Genomic DNA, 25,994 nt, shown 5'->3' on the forward strand with positions numbered 1-25,994 from the left:
TAACCATCAAGTAAGCAACCATTGCGGCCGCACATCACAACCACTTGAGAGCTACAAGCGCGGATTAAGGTGCTGGATCATAGCCAATATTCAACAAAAGCAAGCCTCAAAACAAAAAAAAGTTAACGGCGTCTAAGCTCGATTGTAGGTGAGAGACAGACAGCCTTCCAACTTAGTTCAGCTGGCCTCGAGACCTCGACTACTACTCGTTCTGTCCTCCTACATAGTGTTAGGGCGATACAAATCCTGAATCTGACCCAATTATCCCCAGAACCCTCTTTCTCACAGCAGCTAAGATGTGGGTTGGATTGGTTTACAAGAGATAGCCTCATTCATGAATGCTATGAAATCATCGTGGACAGAAGTGTTGTTCTTACATCCTCATCACCCTTGGCAAGTGTCTGAGGACCAGTGGCTGGCTTCCAAAGGCTGCAAGACCACTTCGATGACCTTGGCAGACATCAGCAACGATAACATCGTGCATGATGCCAGCCGGTCTGCCAGGGGAGGTGAAGAAGTTGGTCTGTGAATGGATCCCGTTCCATCTTTTGGACAACAGCTCCCAAGCGCGAGAACCAAGAGCTTGAGACAATACCCATATCCCTTGTTCCTCTCCCTTTCAGAAACAAGATACATTTGCATCTTGTTAGCTTGTCACTTCTGACGACCCAGCCATGCATCAGGGTGCATGCTAAAGGCAATGCTTACACGCGGAGCACGGCACATAAAGCACAACAAAACATCATGATGAGAATTCCACCTTGAGCCTTGTGCTGAGCATGCACACCAAGTGTCTCCACCAGAAGATCCAACAAATGCCCACGTGCAATAACAAAGATGATAGACACGCCTTTACTCTGTATGGAAAAAGAGAGACGTACGTGGTATTCAGCCAGATCCCCCCTCCGCAGATAGCCACTCAGAGGCACAAGGGGATACTTAGTGAGTGTCGATCCCACCGTGCCTCCCCCCTCCACATCAAACTTGCGCGCGTTCCTTGCTGGTATTGTCGACTCAATACCCAACCGCCTTTGGCTTGTATTCAGAACCAAGAAAATGTCGAGGGAACAATTCCGTGACACGATCCAAAGGTTGGGCGGCACGGGCCCCTTCTCCTTCCCCTCTCCCCTGACTCAAGGCGAAGACGACAGGAAGATGGGGAGATCCCTATGGATTGAACTCTGCATCTGCCGGAGTCTTGCTCAAAAGTTCCTCTTGAAGTGTGGATGAGCCGCGGGCCCGGGCGTTGACTACCGAAGAAATGCAAATGGTTCCATCCGTGCATGATGGCCTATCAGTTCGATGATACATCCTGATCTGTCTGCTCTGTTGAAGTCATCACACCTACGGTGTAGGTAGAGACAAAGTCGTTGGTATGGATAGCCAATCTAAGCCAGCCTTCCATGGCTTTGGGGACCTTTCAGGCCCAAGCGTCCGGCTGAGATTCATGGCGACCTGAAAGGTAACATGCTCAATTCGCCAATGTTACTTTCGGCTGCTGACTTATGGAGAATCCTCTTGGTGAGAAGACTGTCAATAAATCGCCGCCAAGCTAATGCCTAGCTAAACTGCTGCCTTCGGATGATCGTCGTTCTTCTTAATGAGGTGAAACCACCAGCTCGGTTGAAGGACCCAAAACTCTGCTTCATCCCTGTAGCTGTAACGAACATGCGAAGTCGGAGGCTCCGCTGTGAGGTAAGGTGAGATGAGAATTGAAATGAGTGCTACACCAGTCTTGGCAAATCATCCGTTCATTGACCCGGAGAGCGGTCAACACTCAGATCATTGTTAGGTAAAAGGGGTTGGGAAGCAAGCCGACATCGTTCACATGGTTATGAGATAGGAGATTAGCACTCGGTGCAATGCAACTAGACATTCGAAACATTGAAGCCGTTTTTATTATCTATCAGAACGCCCTGACGCATGCAATGTCCCCCTTTCAGCGTACAGCATTTCGAATTACTAACCTCCCTAGATTCATCCATACCTAACGCAAGAAAAGAAAAGTCCTTGGAATAAACCCCTGCTATCACCAATGGAAGTATCCTCGTGAGGTCAATCTTCCCTACCTATACAAATTGTTACAGCACAATCGCCAGCTCCGGTCTATCCATCTTGTCTTCATCAAGATTTGGGTAATATGGCACCATCGCGTCAGCCCCCTGAACGTAAGCATCGTTGTACAAGCGCCAGTATGGGGTTCTGACCTTTCTTGCTGGGTGGAACAGGCCTGCCCAGACGTAGTTGAGCACCAGGCCTGGCCCGACTGCCATTCGAATGGCCTCAATGGCCTCCACGATACGATCGATGACGTGTGGGCTAGTCTCGAAGAGATTTGGGTACAGAAGGTTGAGGAGATGCACCATAGCGTCCTCACACCCAAGACCAACCACGCCCAAAGCAATATGCTTGACGACGGAAGCTGCCGTTTGACGGTGGACCTGATCACGGTCGATGAGAGCGTCTTCCAGTAAGGGAGTCACTGCGTAAACGTAATCCTTTGCCATCTCGCCAATATACTCGAAAAGGAAGGAAAGTGACTTGAGGACACCATTCTGCACGTTGAGCTCTGGTACACGATACTCGTTCATGAGAGCCGGAAGAACTGTAAAGGGAGCACAAGTTTCGGCCACGATACCAATGGCAACAGCCGTGTTTACACGGGACTGGCGCTCCTGCACGCGAAGGTTGTTCAACAGAGTTGCCAACACATCCTGAGGACCAATAGCTTTGGCAATGAAACCAAACGTATTGTTCGCAGCTCGTCGAATTCCCTTCTTGTGAGCCTTGAGCATATCGAGCAGTTCAAAGCAGATTCGCATCCATTCTCGGGCATTGACACTCTCAGGTCCCCGATCCGCAATACGGCCAACAAGGTCAATCGTATTCTCCTGAACCTTTTCGTGACGGTTTCGCAGGATAGGGGTCAGTCGTGGTAGCAGCTCCTTGATGGGTGGTTGCATCTGTGCAATACCAACAACTGTGACAATAGACCGCAAAGCACCCAAGATAGATCCGAGAACTTCGGGATATTCTTCGCCCAGATACTCGTAGAGCACAACACCCAGTTTACCCATGAGGGCGTCCTCGCCACACTGCTTCATAACCATAGCAATTCGAGAGATCAAATCTGCGGCCTGTTGTCGAACCGTCGCCGATTTGTTGTTGAGTCGCCATAGAATAGTACTGACGATTTGAGGGATGTAGGGCTTGCAGCGGGTTCCTAGGGCATTGACAACAGAACCAAAGCCGTTCAGCATGATAATATCTTCGACGCTCTGCTCCTGAAACGCGTGAAGGATACCGTCCACAAGCCGCTCTTCTAGGCGCTCGCCGATATCTGCTGCACCCAAGCTTGCAACGATCTTCTCCACCGTTTCGACAGTCATTTTTCGGTATGGTTCGCTCTCGTCCTTGAGATTGTTGACGATCCTCTCCACGATTTCGCTGACTCCAACCTTTTGGCCGATGTCGACAGTTGTTTCCACCACCTGTCGATAGTTTCGCTTATCCAAGGCCATTCTTCGTACCCAGAAGCTCTTGAAAAACTCGTCCAAAACGTGTTCCTTAAGGTATCCTGCAGTGACACCATCCGTCCCTGCGCACTGAGAGACAACCTTGAGAACCACCTTCTTCATTTCTTCGTCGGGTGACGAGAATTCGCGAAGCAGGATCTCCATAATTTGGCTGGTATAATAGTTGGCATACTCCTCGTCCATCAGGGGGATGATGTATCCAACAGCCTTGAGAAAACCAGCAAGACCTTTGCCCCGCTGCTTGCGAGCGCCCGTCCATAGAGGGTTAAGGATGTCATCGAAGCTCTCGATACCATAGGGGTTAGAGGCCTCAGCCAATGCGGCAATGGCCAGACTGGTGACTGTCCTAACCTTTGTCTGTTCGTCGTTGAGGTTAGGCCCAATACACTCAACAAGACCCTTGAGGTGAGGAAGCACGGCACAGCCCATTAGAATAGGGATTTGCTGAACAATCTTCACACCCGTGTGGCGAGCTTGCCATGACTTCTTGCTTCTACAGACAGCCCTGAGGAAGGGTAGCAAAGCAGGGATGCCAAGGGCTGACGCTACCACTGCAAAAGCTCGTGCTGTTGTGTTCCGGACGTATTCGTCGACGTGGTCAATATCGGGTCGCATAGTGCTAATCATGGTAGCAAGACCAGCAGCCTTGCTCAGGTTAGAAATGATTTCGCGTCCCTCCACTCTCGCGTAGTAATCTTGGTCGATGAGCAATGGCTCGATAACGACCAGGATCTTGTGGACATAGGGGCGCACAAGGTCGTCGAGCTTGTAGAGAATTCGGTCAATAACTTTTACCAGCAAATGGCGCTCTTGGTCTTCCAACGTCTTCTCCATAAGTAGGGGCAGGATTTGGTCAAACAGAGGACCAGCTCCGAATTGCCTGGCATTATCGGTAATTTGGCGAAGAGCAGTCTTCCTCATGGGGGGAGTACCGTTCTTGATCTTCAGCAGAAGCCTCATGATCTTCCTCTCCTTCAGCTCTTCAACCGTTAGAGCATTCTCGTCAGAACCATCGGTGAGCTTTCCGAAATACGCCATGTCTTCGGCCTTAAAGAACTGTAGGTCGCCTACACCGGGAATCTCAGCAGGCATTGGCTTTCCACTGAAGCGTACTTGTTCAGGATCTTGCATCATGAAGCCTGATTGGGGAGCAGGGGTGGCCATAAGCTTGTGTGCTGGAGCGCGGACAGGTTCGTAGCCAGGGGGAGGCTCAAGGATCTTGTAACCCTCGCTTTCGCCAGGAAGGAGGAGGTCGAGTTCCTCGTCGCTGAGGGGCATGTTTCGACCAATATCGGTACCAAAAGTTGTTGGCAGAGTAGGTGCGGATGATGGGTGCGCAGGAGTAGCTAGCCCTGTGTTGCCCATGGGCGTAGCAGAAGGGGCCTGATCCCATCGCGAACGCTTCTTAGAAACCTCTGCTCCAGGCGCAGGAGCTTGATCCCATCGTGAACGCTTGGGCTTCGCTGCCTCGCCGGCCTCAGCCGTATCATCCTCGGCGGGTGCCGACGACACATCCCATCGCTTCTTGCGCTTCCGAGCAGTCGAAGAAGCATCGGCATCTTCAACCTCGACATTACCATCGGTTAGCATGGGCTGTGCATCGACGTCATCACCAGTCTTGCCCTCCTGCTTCGCTTTGATGGCTTGCAAAACGCGCTGCTCCTCCCTTTCTAGTTCACGAGCCTCCATAATCTCGCGGTAACTGGCGCCATTCTCAGAAGCGCCAGCCTGGCGATTCTCAGCAAAGGGATCGGCGCGTGTGGGAGTGAGGGCGCGATTGAATCGGCGCTTTTGATAATCTGTCTCACGATCGACAATTCGACCACTCTTCTCGCCTTTCCCAGCAAGAATATCATCTTCCTCCACGCCACCTCCACGAGCGAACTCATCAATCATCTCTCGCGATGCGGTATACTGGCCAACTAGCCGTCGCGTGTCGTCACCATCGCCCATGTCTTCATCGTCGTCACCCATCGGTAGCGAGGTGTGATACCCGGAAAATCTATCAGCTCCATCATGATCGTAGAGGGTACTGTCGGCGCTGTCGGTCAACTTTTGCTTAGTATCGTCGACTCGCTGATTTGCTGCATCAAAGGTTCGCGAACCCTTGTTACCAGCAGAGGCGGCATTTCGCTCCTGCTGGAGCTTCTTGATGGTCTCGAAATCTGCGTCAGACATTTTGAATTATGACATTCGCAGCTTCATCCCGGTTCGAGAGGACAAGGGGCGCTCGAGGCGTTATCGTCGCGCATGGAGAGTTGAAAGTAGATGATGGGTGGTCGCAAAATTACACTCCTTGACGAAGCTTTCCTAGGTTGGGGGGCCATCTTCTCCACCCGAGTTTTAGCCGCCTGCTTAGATTCATGCATGTGCCCGCTTCCTGGAAGAGGCAAATTGTCAACAATGCTTTGACCTCTGGTAAGAAGTATTACACATAACGAATAGGGAACTTGGAAAAAAAGGAGCTTTAGAATTGAAATATTATGACGAAGTGCCCCTTGAACTTGCATGTATCTGAGGTCGCATGTCGAAAAACGGCGAATCGAATCATACCATACATCATCCTGTATTCTGTACCTCAAGCAGGAAATACATAACGTAGCCATGGCATAGTGCCAAAGGTCCTCAGATCCAGGGGAAATATGATTATCTGCTTGTGGTGCGTCTATAGGCTTAAATCTTATCATCTAAGACTCGCACTCACCAACCCACCTTTGCAAACCAAGTATTCCATATTTATAGATTGCCTAACTTCGACATAGCAGCCATTAGATCTACTTCTTGGACTCATCCTAAGTAGACGTTGAAAGATGCTCTTACGAAGTGCGCACCCGTTTTGACCTTCTCATCTGTTTGACCTCCTCCAACCCTTGCTCATCCGTGGGTTCAATGACTGGTGTTTCTTCCTTTACCAATGTATCACTGTCGGTAATCGTGATAGTCTTCTTTGTTTTTGATCTGGTATGTTCTGTGGAACCATGCGCCGTCAGTTTGATCACAGTAGGCTCGTCCTCTTCTTTTGCAGCCTGAGCTGCAAACTCTCTCAAATCAGCGGTAAAGAGAACTGAGTGAGCCCAGCCGGCAAACGGCCCCCAGAGGCTTCGGAAGTGGTCCCCAACAGCCTCATAAGTGGCCTTGTTCATTGTCTTGGCCTTTGATTTTCCAAACTTGTAGTCTCGCTGAGCGATCTGCCAAACATGGGTGTCGACAGGAACTGCCTCTCCCCAGCCGAGGCCCATGAGGCATACACAGTCGGCAACTTTGGGACCAACCCCTTTCAGAGTGAGTAGTTGCGCAAGTGCCTCCTTGTAGCTCGCATGCTTCTCCTTCGGTACAGGCGTTGTGTTGAAGCCTGGTAGGTCAGGATTTCGGAGGCTTTCCAACCAGGTTTCAGGCTTCTCGTTGGCAACCATCCGTGCTGTTTCAGCAATGTACTTTGCCCTATATCCGAAGCCTAATTCTCGAAGATGCGATTCAACATCATCTCCTGTAAGGTCTTGAGGTGATGGGAAGTCATGGAATGGCTCGTCACCCATGTATGCAATGAGGGGACCGTAATTCTGACACAGCTTGTGCACCTTGAACACCCGATCAATTATGATTCAGACCTTGGCAAACGATCCACACTCACCATTTGTGATATCCGCGTGATATTGTTGTTGCTGCTACAGATAAAACATATCAATGTCTCCCAGGCATCTTGACCGAGAATTCGAACCCCTTTAAATTGGGGAGCCCTCTTTCTAAAGTTGGCATCAGCATCTGACCATTGTTTGTACAGCGGTTCGAGACTAGTATCCAGGTTGAAATAGTGCCTTAGGAGAGCCTCTGTGTTGTTAGGTGCTCGCGTCAAAGGTTTGGGTGCTGGAAAGGTGACCCGATAGTGTAGATGAGTTGAGTCTTGCTTCAAGTGAAGAAGTCGACCATGCAAAGTGCAGGTCCTGAAAGTGTTAGCATAATTGACATGCTACAGTTTGGACAGTAACTTACCATTCATGGTTAATCTTTTGCCATCTGAAAGACTGCCCACATCTCAAGGTGGTGTTGATACAAAGCTCCCCTAGAGTAACAGGCAATTTATGCCAATCCGTCTTACCCACGACAGACATTGAGAAAAGGATTCAGCCCGACTACTCTTCTTAGAAGAAATATCAGCAAGGAAGGTACGATGAAAGAACGAATTGGCAGCTTGAAACTAACACTGCCTCTCGTTGATCTCCAGTAGCGAGTCAAGGCTGATGATGTAATTGCGCTATGGTGAATGCTGTAGCCCCTGAAGCTTGAAGCCTACCCTCGGGGAGCAAGAAAACATCGGACTTTGATGTAGGGTGCCAGAATAAACTCAGCAAAAGTGTCCTAAACTTATGCTAAGTTACCTAAGTCTTTTTGTCATTTACGATCAAGCCTGAGTTTTCTTTCCCCCCCTTGGCTACCTGACTACATGAGCCAAAATTCAACATTTAGAAGTTTGTGAACAGCCGCCTGTCGTATTGCTAATACAATAATTCTGACTTTCATAGGTTTTACTTGGGGGTATATTTAGGACCAGTCATGGTAGTTTTTAAGTACGAATAATATATATCATGAGTTTTCTTTATTCTCGACACTGTTTAACTACCTACCTAACTGCTCGAGTTTTTTGCAAGCTGCCCAAGCCTAACCGAGAGGCCAAGTCCTAAAAAGTGGCGCTAGGCCCAAACTTACAAACGTTAGCGCCTCCTGGCAAAAAAAGCTCCAGCCTCGCGCGATGCCTGCCAGCTCTTTGAAATTAGAACCTCGTTGCGGCTTGAATCAACGAATCCGCCTTCCAACCATTCGCACTCATCAATTTCAGAGAATACATCCAAGCTCTGGAGTCGCTTGTCGCTGCTAAAACTATGAACGGTGACAGCTATTCTTCCCGAGGTAAGTCCTGCTGCAATGTGATACTTGATCGCGTCGCGTCGCTAAATCCTTACCACATAGATGGGCGCAGGGGACGAGATTATCCTGTAAGTAATCCATATCATCCTCTCGAATGTGATTCAAGCTGACTCCGCTTAGCCTAGAGGAGAAAGAGGTGATAGAGACGATCGTCGAGACCGACACCGTGACCGCGACCGCAGACGATCTCGCTCACCCGAGCACCGAAGCCATCGACGAGGTGAAGGCGATGTCGATGCCTACTCATCCAGCCGAAACCACCGCGATCGTGAGCGTGAAGACAGATACTCGGGCCGCGAAAGACGAGGTGGAGATCGTGAGTGGGATCGTGATCGAGGATCATCCCGTCGAGATGCCAGACGCGACGACGATGAGCGGCCTAACAGGCGAGACCGAGATCCCTACGAAGACCGTCGTCGCGGTGGAAGAGATCGACGTGAGGACAGATTTCCAGCACAGCAGGAGCGCCGTAGCGCGAGCCCACCACCTAAGAAGCGAGAGCCAACTCCAGATCTTACCAACATCGTGCCTGTTCTTGACCGCAAGCGTCGCCTGACTCAGTGGGATATCAAGCCTCCAGGCTACGAAAATGTTACAGCTGAACAGGCCAAGCTGTCGGGCATGTTCCCTCTTCCTGGAGCTCCTCGGCAACAGCCAATGGACCCGAGCAAACTACAGGCGTTTATGAACCAGCCTGGTGGGCAAGTCACGAGCGCTGGACTGAAAGCCAATAACTCTCGCCAGTCAAAGCGACTGTTGGTTTCAAGAATCCCCTCAGGCACAAGCGAAGAGGCCCTCATGTCTTTCTTCAACCTCCAGCTGAATGGATTGAATGTCATCGACACCACAGACCCTTGCGTCCTGTGCCAGTTCTCCAACGACCGGTCATTTGCCGTCATCGAGTTCAAAGACGCACCTGAGGCAACAGTTGCTCTGGCAATGGATGGAATATCTATGGAAGCCGGCGATGCATCGAATGGTACGGATGGAGGTCACCGTGGCCTTGAAATTCGCCGGCCCCGTGACTACGTAGTGCCTGCAGTAACTGAGGAAGTCTCCTATGATTCCGAGGTCGTCTCGAACATCGTTCCGGACACTGTCAACAAGCTCAGCATCACCAATATCCCCACCTTCTTGACAGAAGAGCAGATTATTGAACTACTGGCTAGCTTTGGCAAACCTAAGGCTTTTGCTCTTGTCAAGGACAGAGGGACAGAAGAGTCCAGAGTGAGTTCAACCTGTAATGCGAAAACAAGATTTTCTCTCTAACATTGCCAGGGTATCGCATTTGCAGAGTATCAAGACCCTGCCGCCTCCAATCCAACTGCGCTTGACACACTCAACGGGATGGAAATTGGAGGCAAGAAGCTCAAGGTTAGCAAGGCCAGTATCGGTCCTACACAAGTCGCCAACTTCGACGTGGGTATTACCGCTATCAGTGGTCTTGCTTCTCAGACTGCCAATGAGGTTGAAAGCAGTCGAGTGCTTCAGCTTCTAAACATGGTGACTGCTGAAGAGCTCTTGGACAATGACGACTACGAAGGTGCGTGATCTTGGCCATTTTAACGAACTTCCACTAACAAAGCCTGTCAGAAATTTGCGAAGACGTTAGGGAAGAATGCTCCAAGTTTGGTAAAATCATTGATGTCAAGGTTCCTCGACCCACTGGTGGCAGTCGACAATCCGCTGGTGTAGGCAAGATCTTTGTCAAGTACGAGAGAGCCGAAGATACAGCAAAGGCTCTGCAAGCTCTTGCAGGACGTAAGTTTGCTGACAGAACTGTCGTGACAACATATTTCCCAGAGGTAAGCTTGAACTCCTAGGTTTTGGTTATAGCGACTAACCCGACATGTAGGAAAACTTCGACGTTGGAGCGTGGTAAGAGGTAATATCGTTTCCATTCAAGGCGACCAAGGAGACAATATGTTTGCTGCCTTGGGTATATGGTTTGAGGAGGCAGGAGTCTTCTATCGGTGTACGGGTAGGGAATCAATTGAAAATGTAAAACACAGGGCATGGCAAAGCATTTGATATCATCGAATTCAATACTACCGACCTCCGTATATACGACAAGGCACTTAAGTGCAGGTCAAGTACTACAATCGTATTGATGTGAATTCGCCATTGCGGGAATGCAAGGTTCACTGAGAGGCCAGGCACATGTTGATAGATTGATACACATTGGTGGAATCAAGAACAGCATATATTTCAAGATACTAACTATTTGCAAAAATTCTAATAATCTAACGCAACTTCAAGTAAGAGCAAGTAGCTCAAAGGATCTGTACTCGTTAGTGTCAAGACTAATAGAGGAAAGCGAGTTGAATTGCAAAAAATGACCAGATCAGAAGTCCTGTCCATTCATTGAGCCCGAGGGCTCTAACATAAGAGGTACCAGAAATAAGTAAAAAGTGATTTATCATCATGTCGAGGTCGACTGAGACGGTATAGGGAGCATTGTGACTTACCATATGATTGAAAGCTGTGTCGCAGAGCTCAAAGAGCTTTGCTTCATGTCAAGAAAAGAAAAACTCGAATCGCGCGACAGCAAGAAAAGTAAAGAAACGCGACATCAGAGCTTGGACCATTCACGTGATCTCTTATCGATTGTCCGATAGTGGCTTATCGGGCCAATAGATTTGGCATCGCTACCCTAACTAGTGCACACAAAAGGCATTTCTCTCAAAAGATCATTTTGCAACTCCACAACTCCAACACTGATCATCCAGCATCACCACGCCAAACCGACAAGATGGGCCGACTTCACAGCAAGGGAAAGGGCATTTCTGCCTCCGCTCTCCCCTACTCTCGCTCCGCTCCTGCGTGGTTGAAGACCACCCCCGAGCAGGTTGTTGAGCAGATCGCCAAGCTCGCCCGTAAGGGTGCCACTCCCTCTCAGATTGGTGTTGTCCTTCGCGACAGCCACGGTATCGCCCAGGTCAAGCTTGTCACCGGTAAGGATTGCGCGCATGAAATCTGAAGGCCAAAGCAACTAACAAACAATTGCAGGTAACCGAATTCTCCGAATTCTCAAGTCCAACGGTACGGTTCCCTGAACGAATAAAGGATGTGGCGACGGAAACAAATACATCTACAACGGAGAAATACCATCTCCTTAATGCCTCTGTACGGTTGAGACTGACAGAGAGATTTTTACAGGCCTCGCTCCCGAGCTCCCCGAGGATCTGTACATGCTTATCAAGAAGGTACGCCAGTCATGTCAAAATCTTCCCCGTCGCACAATTCCAGGCTAACAATTTGAAAGGCTGTCGCCGTCCGAAAGCACCTTGAGCGTAACCGCAAGGACAAGGACTCCAAGTTCCGCCTCATTCTCATTGAGTCCCGAATTCACCGCCTGGCTCGTTACTACAAGACCGTCGGTGTTCTCCCTCCCACCTGGAAGTACGAGTCCGCTACTGCCAGCACCATCGTCGCTTAAACGAAGACATGACGAAGAATGGCCGCATTGGTTGGTGGTGATGGTTTCCCGGGTCACGGAGTTGGGGGACAAACATGGAAAAAATTGCATTTAGAGCCATGATACTTTCTGCTCGCCCCCTCTGGGAGGATCAACAGCGGCGTCGACCGCTCAAATAGAAAGCTCTTCGACCGCTGAAAGTACGCGTATGCAATGGGACATTCTCAACCCAGTGACGATAAAATTATTGAACCTGAACGCCATCTATGCCTTCCGCTACCATACCAATTGAGTGCTATCGTGGGAAATTTTGTGATATCGTGGGTCTAGCCAGTGCCTTCCAGTTCCTTGGACTTTTTGATGAGATACTCTCCTAGTACCCTGAGAGGATCACTCGGCCTATGATATTGTCAGTCGCCATCCAGAAAATACAAGAAATGTGAGAACTACTTGTCTTTTGCCAATTGCTTCACGCCCTCTAACAATACTCCGGTAACTTTTGTGTTGAGATATCGTCGTGTTGAATCGCCATGAGGGGCAGCTTCGGCTGGTAGGCTAAAACCAGAATCTGGATGTGCAGAAGCAGCTCTGGAACCTTGCGCCGGAGTTCCTGTTCGTGCAGGTATGGGGCTAGGCGCATGAGTAGCTGGAGCAGGAGATGACTGTCAAGATGTTACTAGTCTGTCCTCCAAATGGCGCCTGATACAAGAAATCGACAATCGAAGAGAGGCAAGTCCAGGTAATAAGCGGAATTCAGACAAGATGTCTCTAGGAACATATAGAGGAGAGAGAACATACTGCAGGGTGATCGACTGGCGCATCAGACATTGTCACATCCTTCTGGTCTGAGTTATGCCCATTGACAGAAGATTCAGCTGGCGCTACAATTTGCGGTGCACCTGCTGCTGAGTCTGTTCTGGGGGTTTCGTCGGCCATTGTCGATGAGATCAGGCGATGTAAAGTACTAAAGTATTTACGAGAATGGCGTTGTTGACAGGTACTAACTTAACGAAGCTGCTGGTAAGTGATCCTGTCGCGCCGGCTGATTTTCGGATCAAGATAAGAGCCGATAATGCAGACACCCCGCGAGGTCATGTGCTTTCGTGTTCAGCTAGCGTACCTTATCTTTGTCATCGCGTCCACATCGTTCAACATCTGTTCGTTAACAGTGTTTTCAACTTCTACCCTTGCCGCTCTAATTTCATCTGACATGGCACAAGTTGAATGATGGATGCATTTGTGACGAGACTTCCCAAGCCGCTGAACCAACTTCGAGAGCAAGTTTGCGGTGACTCACCAGAAACGGAGAGGCCTTCCAAGCGAGCCAAACGGCAGGGATCACCAGACTCTGAGGGTGGCCTATGCCCTGATCACCCCCAGGATATCCCACCGAGGGAGGATTTACCTGGTAATGGAGCAGCGAAAACAAAATACCAAATTGAGGAACACCCTCGAATTACGGACATTGAGAACGCGTTACCGCCCACTGCTGAAGGCCAAGAAGCAGTCGAGCAGTATGAGACGATGAAGTCATCACAGGCTTCGGCGCATGATGAGGATGACACCACAGAAACACCTCAGCCACTTTGGGTTAAGGGACGAAGCTCTATTTATGTGGATGCCTTCAATCTTGCGCTTGATACCGTCCTAGAAGAAGAATCGCATTTATTTGATGAGAAAGAGACCGAGGTTTTTACCCAGTGGAGAGAACTAAATTACGAGGCTCAGTATCTGTATGCCCTATACGCATTACCACAAATCTGATACTCGCTTACATTTCAAAGCTACGTCAGGCTCTTTCTGAGGAAAACTGCATCGTGGCATCGCCATAGTCGTCTTGGATATCATAACGACATCTCGGACCTTGAGGCAGCGATAGCTACCCTGCAATCGTCTCGTATTCTGCCAGCTAGCACAACCACCCCAATACAGAGCCCAGTTCATGATATTGAACTTGAAGAGTCGAGATTGGATGAGGCGTTCAGCTTTGCCGATAGGTCAGAAGATCACATCGATTCTGTAGAAGAGGCTGCGTCGCTACTGAGCCTAGACGAGTTGAAAGAGCTTGCTAAGGAAGCAAAAGTCCAAGGGCGCAATAAGTCAGAACTCATTCATTCACTAGTAAAGATGAGAAAGCAACAGTCTGGATTGATGTCAGTAGGCCTCAGCAGACACAACAGCCGTGGTTCTGTTGCCGAAGACCAGGAAAACTTGGATGCAAAAGCTAAGGGAAAAGACATCGCAAAGCTTCGGCGAAAAGATTCGAATCGAGAGCAGCATTTCATTACAAAAATTATCGCAATACTTGGACCTTGCATTCGATTGTCGCTATCAGCCTTCAAGCTTTTTGAGCGGGTGCATCTTGTGTTCTATCGATCGACGGAGTGGACAGAGAAATCACTAACAACAATCATTCTTGCCAAAATTGCAAGACGGCATTTCCCCGAATACATTGTGTGCCGAACTTCGACTATATTTATGTCGCGCCTGCACCTACTAGAGTATGAAACTGCCATCCGCCTGGAGGCTGAAGTCGATGCATGGGAGTTCAGTAGCCCACCCGGAGAAGAGGGCCTCAGACTGATGGTCAACATTTTTGAGAAAGTTTACCCGCGATGGAAGATATTGGTTGAAGAAGAGCAGCATAAGGAGCACACCGTCTATGAAATGGGAGAGGGTGCTTACTTGAGACGTTTCACACCAGGCCATTCGTATACAAGAATTGTCCATAAAGCAGCACCAGTTTTTGGAAAGCTCAAACAACATCTCAGAGAGCATGAGCTGCTCACCGAGCTTCTCGATCAACGGCTATTTCACCCAGCAAGACGAGGTGGTTGGTATCAACGAAAGGCTCTTCTGGAGGAGCATTACATGCCAGCTTTGGACCCGAATCCCAAATTCACAGACCCCGAACAGCAGAAGAAACATTGGAAGAAAATCGCAGTTGCTACTTGTGAGGCCGGCCTACAAGACCCAGACAGCCATCTGATGTTCCACTACGACTTGCAAAAACGCCTTGTCAAGCTAGAAAAGAAACTACGTATACCACGTCGCTTACAACACGATTTTGGCCATGTTGATCTGCAAAAGCCTATCGAGCACACCATTAAAGGAATTCAACTCAAGAAGGATATCATAGCGAAGGGGGGTCGCCAAGTTTCAACCAAAACAATATGGCTCGATGAGCTAGACACCCAAGACGAGTGCAGCGTTGAAGCAATGTGCCTGAGTCAATATCGATCAGAGGGTTGGAAGGGGTATCATGCTGAGGGTGGGATTGTTCGCACCCTTTTCGCGTACCTCTTTTACGATATTCTCTTTTTGTATATTCCAAATGTGTTTCAGACAGCATATCAAACATGCCCGCTGGATCTTCACACTGATGCTTTCTACCCGTCCCGAGCATCAGAAATCAATCACAGACTGGTCGAGATTGCCAATGGAGAGGCTCCACGACTTATCCGAAAAGTCTGGGAATCAGAACATGAGAGGAGAACAAGTGTGGTGGGCCTTAACTGGGATTTCGAGATTGACGACCTCGTAGAGCTTGCTGGGTGCTTTGAGGGCAGTGCTCTTGCAGCAGTATGCAAGGTGATGGCTCAAGAGTACAGACAACGAGGCGGCGGTATCCCGGATCTAATTCTGTGGCGCACTAATAATCCACCAGAAGATTCAAAAGAGGTGCCTGGAAGGCCAAAAGGAGAGGTTATGTTCTCGGAAGTCAAGAGCGCCAACGACCGGCTGAGTGACACTCAACGATTATGGATCCATGTGCTTACTGGGGCAGGGGTAAAGGTTGCGCTCTGCAACGCCTTAGCGAAGGAAGTGAGGGAAGTGGATTGATTCCATGTCCAAGACCAGAATGAACTTCGTGCTATTGAATCACGTTTCAAGGCAAGACCGGGACAGGGCATTCTGATTTCCATCGAGCTAAAAGACGCAACTCAAGTTCCCAACTGCCCTGCAATTTCACACTGCATTCGACCCAGGCAAACCATGGAGCGGTGATCGTCTCGTTCTGGGAAGACTATAATTATCTCCATGTGTGTGAATGAGAGAGGTTTTAGCTAGGAGCAAGATCCGACGATCTGACTTTTGAGCCAAAATTAGCAATTGGCAAAGCATTCGAAACATGGTCTGGGGCCTTGTGCCACCCAGCAGCCGGGTCACAGCGGTCTCAAACTCGTTTCTAATCTCAGACTCAGGGCTGAGGATCCCTCCTTGGTTTCAGATAGGCGGGAGGCGTGGGCTGGGCATCTCACGTGCATGGTACCAATAACAGGACTACAGACGAAACGGTGTGATGCGCAGGGTTGTCACATCACCACATGCGCATCTCGTCACTGGCGCATTCGGTGGGTTGAACAAGTCAATAGGCTACGAGGGCTCTCAATCCAGGTTCTGTAGCCTCTCGGAATCTTCTGCTTGCTGAACACGATGCCATGATGTGCTGGGCTTCAGGTAAACTGGAGATTACGCGTGGTAGATCGGTGTTCTTCTCACCTGTCGGACTTGTGCCATGGTGATTGACTGATGGTGTCCCAGGACCTTGATCACCTGGATAACGAGAGGTGATGGAATGAGCTTGAGTTTGGGTAGGTAACAAGAGCCTAAGCTTGAGTTCACAGGCAGTGAGGTTCAGCATATTGTCACCGGCTGGTGCGGGCCAAAGATTCACATCGTCACGTCCCTGGTGACAATACCACTGGGGGCCCATTGGAAACACGCCAACTGGTCAGCTAGCGCATTGTATCCCTCGCAGTAGCTGGGTAGCATGCGCGAAACAAATCGACAAGAGTAGAAACGAGTGCGAGAGGGGAGACGCAGACACAGGCGCACCTGAAGCAAGCCAACACGACACGACATATAGCGCAGGCATTACCATTACGGGCCATACAAATAGACAGAAAACAACGCTTCTGCATGTCGCTATGTCCTCAATCCATCAAGAACCCCAATCCTCACAAATACAAATCGAAATCGTCGACCCACAGCCCTGGGCGCTTAGCACGGATCCAATCATGTCAACTCGTCTTCCATGGTGGGTGATGGGCTCTCCCGCCTTAGCCAATAGCACACTCCAAGACCATTTCCCGGCGCTTACAAGCCCAGTTTATGGGGCTCCCTGGTTCCGCTTGGACCAGGGTGCTGGGTCGCCAGAAGCTAGAGACCACGCCGCTTTTAAGTCTAAGTCTTTCTAGTGGTCCATCGCCCCTGGGTGATGGGAGGGGGTGCCGACAGTGGGCGAGCAGCATTGAAAGGATTCCTAAGTTCAAATGGTTCCTTCGTACTAAATCCGCAGCTCAGCGCAGTGAAGATGCAGTGGCCCGAAGGAGAATAAGAGAAGCACAGCATTGTGGGAACAAGAACTGCCAATGCTTACCATGGCTCTCTTGGATGCCGCTTTCTGGCCTTGACTATATCTGTCTATCTCTGCATACGTCCCGTTCCTTTGGCCCAAGAGTTGGCCTAGTGGAGTGCATATATATACATGGATACTTCATTCACGTCTTTGCATCTCATCACAACGCGGACCGAGATGTAGAATCGAAACAGGTGAACAATATGTTCTTCATCGTTCACCCCCATGTAATCCGTCGTTCGAATGAAGCCTGAGGCTTGCTGAGATGATCTCGCACAGGTGCTTTGCAACCCATGCTAAGTCTCCCGACAAGGAACAAGGGTATGTCCCATCACTTGGGAATAGAAGGAAAATAAGGTGGATTAGGAGCAGGTGGGGTTCAGAGAAGCTTCGAGCTGGCGGCCGTTCTGTAGGCCACCAGTGCGACCAAGATACGCATCGAGGATATACCCGTTGTGCGGCCTGTTGTTGAGACCATGGCAGATCCATTATAAACGAGCAAACAAACAAATAAATAAACAAATAAACGATCGATAGCGTGACAATATTCCCAATCAGATAAACAGAACTAAACCTGTAAAAATGGTGACTCAGTCCAGGCTGGTAGTCTTGGCTCATATGATCAGATTCTTACCAGTCAGTCGGTTTCAGTCACCAACACAGCACAAATCAGAGCACGCGACAAAATTGGTATTGAAACAGCCCATGGCTTTATGAATTTTTGAGTAACGGCGTTGCTAAGAGCTGATTCTACCCCTGATACACAGGGTCACCGAAGCTCAAAGCGTTGTTCGAGTCTTCTTCTGACGGTCCCCTCCTCTTCCCTATATAACCCTGTTTGAGGGTCGCTATCGACTACATCCTAGTCGCTGATCCGAACCCCTTCTTCCCCGAGCCTTTCCAAATGTGCTGGTATCGTAATTCTTGGTCCATGCTATGCCCCCGGGGAATAGCACATCCAAGTGGGTAATGAAATTTGTAGAACGCCATCAAACTCCTCCAATCGCACCTCCCGGTCTCCCTATTCCTGATTCAACTCCTTCCAAGGCGTATCAAAAAGAAAGAAAAAAGTATCAAAAAGAGAATGCTTGAGGGTTGAACAGACGGCAGTTTTGGCCGCCGCCATGTGTCGAAGGCCTGCTCCATATTTCGCCTTGAGGTGTGCATCCTGGTCGTTTTTCGGTATATTCTTGGTTACAATGCATGTCTAAACAAAAGAAAGCTCATGAAGTATTCGAAGGATCGTTAAAGGTATGGTTTGATCGAGCAGATGATCGAGCAGATGATCGTTTTGAGTGTGAACATGATGGATTGGGTAGGTATTGATTAGCTCAGTGGATTTATTCCACCTTTCGTCTCTTTCCCTTTGGTGCTGGTGCCATTCTAGGTGTGTATGTGACAGTTCTTGTCACCACCTCTCGAATGTGTCGCACGCTTGTCCGTGAGGTCTTCTGCTTCTTCTCTAGTAGGCGTGCCTTGAGAGCAGCATCCCAGTCGAACACTGAATGGACCGGTCTGGCACTGAAGGGTGATCGAGCGGTGCTTGCGCTCAACGGCGAGTCGATATTAGAGATGCTGGGACTGGGAGGCACCTTCAGGCTGGGGAAACAGGCAGGGCCAGTGGGAGGAGCAGACATAGGCGTGGAGCAGGTGAAGGGACTGGGAGGGACCATAGGAGCCGTCGCTGGGGGGGTTGGACGGGCAAATTTATTTGAAGTAGTGCTTGAAGCTGAAGACGGAGGGGTGCCTTCTTCACTCTTGCTAGAAGTGTCGGTTTCCTCGCTAGTCGCGGTATCTGGGAACGAGTCTGGGGTGGTCTGCCCTGAGCTCGTAGCTGGAGAGTTGAGAGCCATAGCCTTGGTGAGGAAGTCGGTATAAGCCATGGGTGGGCTAATAGGTGTCTTGAGAAAGTCCGGATCAGGTTTGAATGTGAAGGAGACGGCCGAGATAGGCGTTGCCGATGTGATCTCGGAAGGAAAGGTAGCGGTGACGGGAGTGGTAAGCTTCCCCAACTTAGGCTTGGTGGTAGGCATGATGATTGCTGAGTTGACGTTGGTTGTCGAGACCAAGATTGGTGATTATGGGCGAGCTCAAGAGCCTGGGCTGTGTTGATTATATGAACCAGAAGCCAATCCCAAATAGTGGGAACTAGGAGTACAGGCAGATAGAAGCAGCGAGTGAACAGACTGACTGGAGAAGAAGCGAAGGTGAAAGGGCAGTAAAGGCAGCAACAGACGATTATAAGGAAAGGATTGCGTCAAGTATTTGGCGCCAGAGGATGAAATTGGGAAGAGGTGGGCGCTTGAAGAAGTGAAGGGGGTGTGAAGCAGTTGGAACAATGTGGGGCTATGATGGGCTGTGAGAGTGAAGGGGTAGAGGGGTGTGTGATGAAGAAGACGACGACCCCAGCTGGAGGTGTGGATAGGTAAGGTAATCTATGTATGTATGTACCGTACGGGATACCACCAGACTGGGGCCGGGCGCGTGTACATGAGCCCGTACCAGACACCATCAGATGTAAAGAGACACAGGACGATAGGTAGAGCAGCGACAACACCGCAATAACAAGCGCGTACAGAGATGCAGGATCAGGCCAAAGAGTGAGGCAACGACACGAGAGACCATGCAATAAGCCCGTGAGGGGATGTATGGCGGTGGTTGTCATTGATATGTTACTCTTCTCTGGGTCTGAGCCCTCTGCTTCACTCCGCAGCGAGTTCAGCCTGCCCCATGGTCTATGTTGTAGGCAAGCTTGCGATGTGAAGATGTGACTGTGCGGTTCTGCCAGCCGAACGCCCAGTGACAGCTGTGCAGTATTATGCTACACAATGTCACTCTATCTCCGCTGGACTTTTGCTGCCGCACAGCAGCCGCCAATAGGTAGTTGGTTCGTTGGTGGGTGGGCGCCATGCTGGTGACCAAGAGAATCCAGGTCGGTCGAGTTAGGCTGTTTGCACTGACTGCACAAATCTTTTGTCTACCTGGTTAATGGTTGATGGTGTCGTGACAGAACAATTCCAAGCCAACGCCTAGACCCAAGCTGTGATTGTGACCATAGGCTTCTCCTCTCTTTCAAGTGAGAATCACGAGCAACAGTACGGATACTGAACACGTAGGTCGGCGGCTCAACATTTCGGTTTCCCATTCATCATGGTTGGTGGGCAGCAAGAGAGACGAGGCGCTGTGATGGTTGTAAGTTGCAAGGACCGACAGGTTGGATTTGGATTGGCTGACTTTGGCGGTGATAGTCGCGTTAAAAGCAGCATCAACCGCCCTACGCCAACTCGAGAATAGGATTATGCAACTGACAAGGGGCGGGACGTCTGCTGATTCGATAGAGCAGGGTTCAGTTAAGTGCTAGTCTCCCTGCTTTTTTTATTCTCGAATACGCCCTAGTCACCTGTCATCCTGGCTGAAATCTCCCTCTCAGGGAGCTGTTTGGTCGCCGGAGCCGTTGTTGGCGCCGGGGATTGCTTCCTGGCCCAGATGGTCGGGAGGAATGTGATTCGACCAAGGCAGGACTCGTACAGTAGTCGGCGTGGGAAAACACATGCGCAACTCTCCGGCTTTCACACAAACTGGTCTGTTTTTGGCTCACGGCGTGCCAAAGTACCGAGCGAATAGGATCTCATCCATGGCCTTTTTCGCAATTCTGACAGCGACGAGGTAGGCTTGATGCTGACGAGTAGCGGTTGATGCTTTGCAGCTGAACGTGGTTTTTGCGAGTTCTTTCGTAACTATTACGAGGATGAAGCTGGTTTGTCATACCCTTGAGGTCTATCTCGTGTCCTAGGAGAACGACGGGAGTGGAACCCGGGATCAATTCATGTGCTTACAGGGAGATGAACAGTAATCTAAAGCTTCTATTTTGAACAAATGAGTGCAGTTAAGAGGTATCCATATCCATTGCCTACCTACCCTACCTACCTACCTAAGTAGGTAGGCAGGAACCTAGTGCGTAGGCAAATATTTAATTTACTACAATATTAAAACTTAATAATCCTTTATTTTTCTTCACAATTCTTTCCGATATTCGATTATCATTTCCTTCAAAAAGCTCCAGCAAACGACCATACTTTCTCCTCTACTTTAGTGAGGATAGCTGAGAGCGGATGTAGCAAACAATTGATCACTGCTTCAACTAGCTCTATTCTTGATCTCAATCATGATACCAAAGTTTGAAACTTGCAGCAGCCCCAGGCGTAACGCTTATTGGATGAGCTAGCAACAACGATGAACATCTCGGCGAATAAAGGTGTGGTCAGCCAATTCCAATGAGTGACTGTCAAACTACGAATATCAGATGCCAATCAGCGACCGGGGACTTTTCCTACAAGACAAATGGCCACCAATCAACGGCTGAACATTAACGACTTACCACGCAGCATCAAACCAAATATTGGTCGGCCATGAATGCCTTCCAACGGCCAATGACCTTGACCAAGGCATTTGGGCTGCAAATCGACGCGCGCGCAAATAGACCCGTGCGGGTCGCAGAGGTTCTGCCAAATTCGTTTACGGAACCTCAGTGTGTACGAAAACCAACACTGTGGTTGGCTTCGATATTTCGACCTCCTCGGGCGATACGCGAGACAACTAGATGGCCTTGGGTCAACTCTATAGTTGGAGAAGCGCGCGTCAATGCGAGGCATACTTGTTGCAGCTATTCTTGACGGGTTGCTTGACCAACACTTGCTACGACGTTCAGGCTTCAAACAAAACATATGGCACAGGAAATATATAATTGGTTTATCTGACATACTGTCGGTAAGCGCCACTGATGATGGATGCCAGGACAAGTTTGTCGAAGGCATATCATGGACCGCTCTTGTAGACCTTGGTCTTGGTTATGACTCCAGACACGGCGTCACGCGTATGGCCAACAGTTGGTCTGAACTTCTGAAGCGGCATTTGCTTGAGGTTCTGCATATGATGGCCAGTAGCTGTATCAAACGACGATATAGTATATAATACCGAGATCTATGAAGCATACGCTTCTCGACTGCGATTTGTCGCCTTGATCTAATACAACGGCGGCCGGAGTCGGTCGCTCTGTCTCGTTGAGCATGGTCCATTGTGATCTATACCGCCCATGGACAAACCGTTTGTGGTCATCGTTGCTGAGTGGAAAAGACAGGTGAGGCATCCCTCAATGTCCTTTGCTGGCTCGCTCAGTCTCGCCTAGGTTGTATGTCTGAGCGGGTAACCTCGTATTCCTGCGCTTTGGCTAGGTAGGTGTGTGCTATGTGCAGGGTAGCAGTGTCATCATGATACCCATTCTCCAATAACCTCTACTACATATTTCATCCTCCTTTTGACCTAATAGGGTGAGGGGATACTAGGTAATGAGATAGAAATCATGTTCAGAATCTTTTACCGGCTAGCAGAGTTATTCGGGAAACCCTACTATTATTCCCACTGCTGAACCTGCACCGATTTCACTAACGCATGCTGGCCTAGGCATAGCACCCATAGTATACTTCCTTATAGAGTACAAACCCGCATAAAAACAGGACAGGACAATATACTAAGGTATACTCATTTGGCTCATCCAGTGCTAATGAATTCTCTTCGTAGTACTTTGCATTGAGAGTCACCACCGGACGGTTAGTACCCTTGGAACAACGCTTAGTTGGTTATGTCTGTGAGTTTTGGGTTAATGGAATATAGAACACAGGCCTTACCTTTACTACCGAAGGTTCCAAGCCCACCTCAATATCGAGATAGAAACATATCTACTGCATGTCAATAAATCAGAACGCTTTGACAGAAGGTTGGAAACATTTAAGAGGCAGTTGACTGAGCGTCACCCCAGCGGCCTAAGGACAGGCTCAAGAGGTTACACCACTCGCCATCCATACCACACATGACCCACTTGTTTTGTGCCTTCTCCAGGCTGAAGCCTGCCCGACTGCCTGCCTAAGGTACCTACATATATACCCACATACCTTACTAAGGTAGGAAAGCCCGGGTCTGCTGCCTACCTACTATCGTGCCTTCCGATCCAGCTCCCCCACCGTACCGTCCCGCCTTCCCGTGCTAAGTTAATGGTCGGGCAGTCCGGTCAACTGAGGTGAGGAAAGAGAAAGTGTGTGACTTTTATTTATCATCATCTCGAAGGCTACTGTTTCAGCACAAAAAACCCCCCCCTTTCCCGTCAACGACCTGCTTATCTCCTCTTTAGGTAGGCTCACCGGTGTCGACCTTGTCAAGACGGCTAGCACATCTTAGCACAGGCCTTGTTTCCTCTGCTGAGTACCATATCACAGCGTGTCTCTGCCTACCTAACCTAGGTACCTATGCCGAATTTGATGGCCCTGGCTCCGTCATAGGCACCCCTCTCGGCCTCACTTGACTCTTACTCGACCCTCCGTCACCTCGTTACAGTGCCATTCCACGCCATACCTACCTACCTTACCTACATCATCTTGCCTTACCCCCAGGCTACGTACTTTGGGTGCTTTACATAAGGCTACCTGCTGTTAGTCACCCGCCGTCAAACGCCAACGCCACCTCCCGATTTCTGCTCTGTACCCTCAGACATTCTTCCATCCTTGGTCTTCTCCCAAGACCTCCCTTAAACCGCCACGATTCCCCCCACCACGAGGAAGCGGAAGGCTGCTGAGGCGACGATTTCCTCTGCCAACAGAGACGAAGAGCCCAACAAGAGAGTCATCGCCTCAGCTGCCGTCACAGACAAACACGTCCTGCCCCCAACTCCACTCACCACCGCCAGCAACCCCATGGATTCCGAGGAGGAATACATGTCGGCTCTGTCGAGCGACGACGAGATAATGCAGGACGAGAGCGGCGATGAGATATCCGCAGGCGAAGGTTCGTTTTCCAATATACTCCGGGATCCCCCATATTCCACTACCTTGGTTACTAATGATATTGACATCACAGACTTTGATGACGAAGAGTTCGACGAGCCCGATCCTGACTTTGGTCTAATCAAAGATGCAGAGAAGAAAAAGAAATCCGCACATGTGGTATCATACAAAGTCTATGAACCGAGCGATATTCAACGCCAACAAGATGACATGATCAGCGAAGTCAATATGATTTTAGACATGCAGAAAGAGGATGCGGCTATCTTGCTTCGCCATTTCCGGTGGAACAAGGAGAGGTTGCTTGAGGATTACATGGACAGGCCAGAAAAAGTGCTTGAAGCTGCTGGATTAAGCAGCAATACATCCAGCCCTCCAAAGCTGGAGGTTATCCCTGGCTTTGCATGTGACATATGCTGTGAGGATGACGAGGGCCTCGAATCATTTGCCATGAAATGTGGCCATCGCTACTGTGTTGATTGCTACCGCCATTACTTGACACAAAAGATCCGTGAAGAGGGCGAGGCTGCTAGGATCCAATGCCCCTCTGACGGATGCGGTCGCATCCTTGACTCAGCATCACTCGATGTCCTAGTCACCCCAGCGCTCGCAGATCGATATCAAGAATTACTCAACAGAACGTACGTCGAAGACAAGGACAATTTTAAGTGGTGTCCTGCCCCAGACTGCCCTAACGCCCTCGAGTGCGGCGTCAAAAAGAAGGACCTGGGCAAGATCGTCCCTACTGTCGAGTGTCGATGCGGGTATAGATTCTGCTTTGGTTGTCCGAACCCTGACCACCAACCAGCTCCTTGCGAGCTCGTTAAGAAATGGCTCAAGAAGTGCGCCGACGACTCAGAAACAGCCAACTGGATCTCGGCCAACACTAAAGAATGCCCAAAGTGTAACTCGACGATCGAAAAGAACGGAGGCTGCAACCACATGACTTGTCGAAAGTGCAAGTATGAGTTTTGCTGGATGTGCATGGGACTTTGGTCCGAGCACGGCACCAGCTGGTATAACTGCAATAGATATGAGGAAAAGAGCGGATCTGAAGCTCGTGATGCACAAGCCAAATCCCGGACATCCCTCGAACGATATTTGCACTACTACAACCGATATGCTAACCACGAACAATCGGCCAAGCTCGACAAAGACATTGCTCAAAAGACCGAAAAGAAGATGGTTCAGCTTCAGACAGCCTCGGGAATGTCCTGGATTGAGGTTCAGTACCTGAATTCCGCGTCCCAGGCTCTCCAAACATGTCGACAAACGCTTAAATGGACATATGCTTTTGCCTTTTATCTCGCCAGGAACAACCTGACAGAGATTTTCGAGGATAACCAGAAGGACCTCGAGATGGCCGTGGAAAACCTGTCTGAAATGTTTGAGAAACCCACTGCAGAATTGTCTGACCCCAAACTCAAAGTCGATATCATGGACAAAACCTCATACTGCAATAAGCGTCGAGTCATTCTGCTTGAGGATACAGCCGAAAACCTTGCAATTGGTATTACCACCCCGACCCCTTCCAGTATCCCGTTCATTTGACTAATGTTCGTGCCTTTAGGTAAATGGATTTTCAACTCGGACCTATTATCTGCGACCACTTCTACGCCCGTCAACCGTCGCTGAGGCTCAATTACGACACGACGCCAGAATCGCTGTTCAACAGAATGACTTTTTCAGCACGAAGAAGTTAGAGAAGCCATTGGCATAAATCCCAACGGTTGCCGTGTATCAGGGCTATGCCTCCACTGATTGGCTGTATTACTCAGCCCTGAATTTTGCACAAACATCGGATTTGATGAACGTAGCACAGCAATGTTACGCAGGAGAAGAAAATTTGCCCAAATTCGCTGGCTGCTCCTTTATTCCATGGCTGACTAGAACTTGGCCCCAATCTACTCCTGTATCATTTGTTC

General features: G+C 49.5%; 8 protein-coding genes across 8 annotated transcripts; 4 read left to right on the top strand and 4 right to left on the bottom strand.

The window, feature by feature from the left end:
- Window positions 1-2,081: 2,081 nt before the first annotated feature.
- FPRO_04564 (putative nuclear protein) lies at window positions 2,082-5,714 on the bottom strand (the record flags this gene model as incomplete). Its single annotated transcript, XM_031230088.1, has 1 exon — window positions 2,082-5,714. The coding sequence occupies one exon, from the start codon at window positions 5,712-5,714 to the stop codon at window positions 2,082-2,084; it is 3,633 nt and encodes a 1,210-aa protein (XP_031080260.1).
- A 638-nt stretch (window positions 5,715-6,352) lies between these two features.
- FPRO_04565 (putative N-glycosylase/DNA lyase) lies at window positions 6,353-7,645 on the bottom strand (the record flags this gene model as incomplete). The annotated part of the gene is made up of 3 exons (XM_031230089.1): window positions 6,353-7,114; window positions 7,168-7,477; window positions 7,527-7,645. The coding sequence occupies 3 exons, from the start codon at window positions 7,643-7,645 to the stop codon at window positions 6,353-6,355; spliced, it is 1,191 nt and encodes a 396-aa protein (XP_031080261.1).
- Window positions 7,646-8,413: 768 nt separating this feature from the next.
- FPRO_04566 (uncharacterized protein) lies at window positions 8,414-10,341 on the top strand (the record flags this gene model as incomplete). The annotated part of the gene is made up of 6 exons (XM_031230090.1): window positions 8,414-8,441; window positions 8,502-8,527; window positions 8,580-9,686; window positions 9,738-10,002; window positions 10,053-10,264; window positions 10,315-10,341. The coding sequence occupies 6 exons, from the start codon at window positions 8,414-8,416 to the stop codon at window positions 10,339-10,341; spliced, it is 1,665 nt and encodes a 554-aa protein (XP_031080262.1).
- Window positions 10,342-11,211: 870 nt separating this feature from the next.
- Window positions 11,212-11,898, top strand: FPRO_04567 (putative ribosomal protein S13.e; the record flags this gene model as incomplete). Its single annotated transcript, XM_031230091.1, has 4 exons — window positions 11,212-11,413; window positions 11,469-11,501; window positions 11,619-11,665; window positions 11,725-11,898. The coding sequence occupies 4 exons, from the start codon at window positions 11,212-11,214 to the stop codon at window positions 11,896-11,898; spliced, it is 456 nt and encodes a 151-aa protein (XP_031080263.1).
- Window positions 11,899-12,203: 305 nt separating this feature from the next.
- FPRO_04568 (uncharacterized protein) lies at window positions 12,204-12,813 on the bottom strand (the record flags this gene model as incomplete). Its single annotated transcript, XM_031230092.1, has 3 exons — window positions 12,204-12,276; window positions 12,328-12,539; window positions 12,676-12,813. 3 exons carry the CDS (start codon window positions 12,811-12,813, stop codon window positions 12,204-12,206), a joined length of 423 nt encoding a protein of 140 aa, XP_031080264.1.
- A 291-nt stretch (window positions 12,814-13,104) lies between these two features.
- FPRO_04569 (uncharacterized protein) lies at window positions 13,105-15,720 on the top strand (the record flags this gene model as incomplete). The annotated part of the gene is made up of 2 exons (XM_031230093.1): window positions 13,105-13,610; window positions 13,662-15,720. 2 exons carry the CDS (start codon window positions 13,105-13,107, stop codon window positions 15,718-15,720), a joined length of 2,565 nt encoding a protein of 854 aa, XP_031080265.1.
- Window positions 15,721-18,579: 2,859 nt separating this feature from the next.
- Window positions 18,580-19,272, bottom strand: FPRO_04570 (uncharacterized protein; the record flags this gene model as incomplete). Its single annotated transcript, XM_031230095.1, has 1 exon — window positions 18,580-19,272. The coding sequence occupies one exon, from the start codon at window positions 19,270-19,272 to the stop codon at window positions 18,580-18,582; it is 693 nt and encodes a 230-aa protein (XP_031080266.1).
- Window positions 19,273-23,982: 4,710 nt separating this feature from the next.
- On the top strand, window positions 23,983-25,704 carry FPRO_04571 (putative ring-finger protein Ariadne-1; the record flags this gene model as incomplete). Its single annotated transcript, XM_031230096.1, has 3 exons — window positions 23,983-24,073; window positions 24,146-25,579; window positions 25,640-25,704. The coding sequence occupies 3 exons, from the start codon at window positions 23,983-23,985 to the stop codon at window positions 25,702-25,704; spliced, it is 1,590 nt and encodes a 529-aa protein (XP_031080267.1).
- Between the last annotated feature and the right edge of the window lie 290 nt (window positions 25,705-25,994).

This window comes from Fusarium proliferatum (assembly GCF_900067095.1).
Source record: "Fusarium proliferatum ET1 genome assembly, contig: FPRO_scaffold004, whole genome shotgun sequence".
NCBI classification, from domain to species: Eukaryota; Fungi; Ascomycota; class Sordariomycetes; order Hypocreales; family Nectriaceae; genus Fusarium; species Fusarium proliferatum.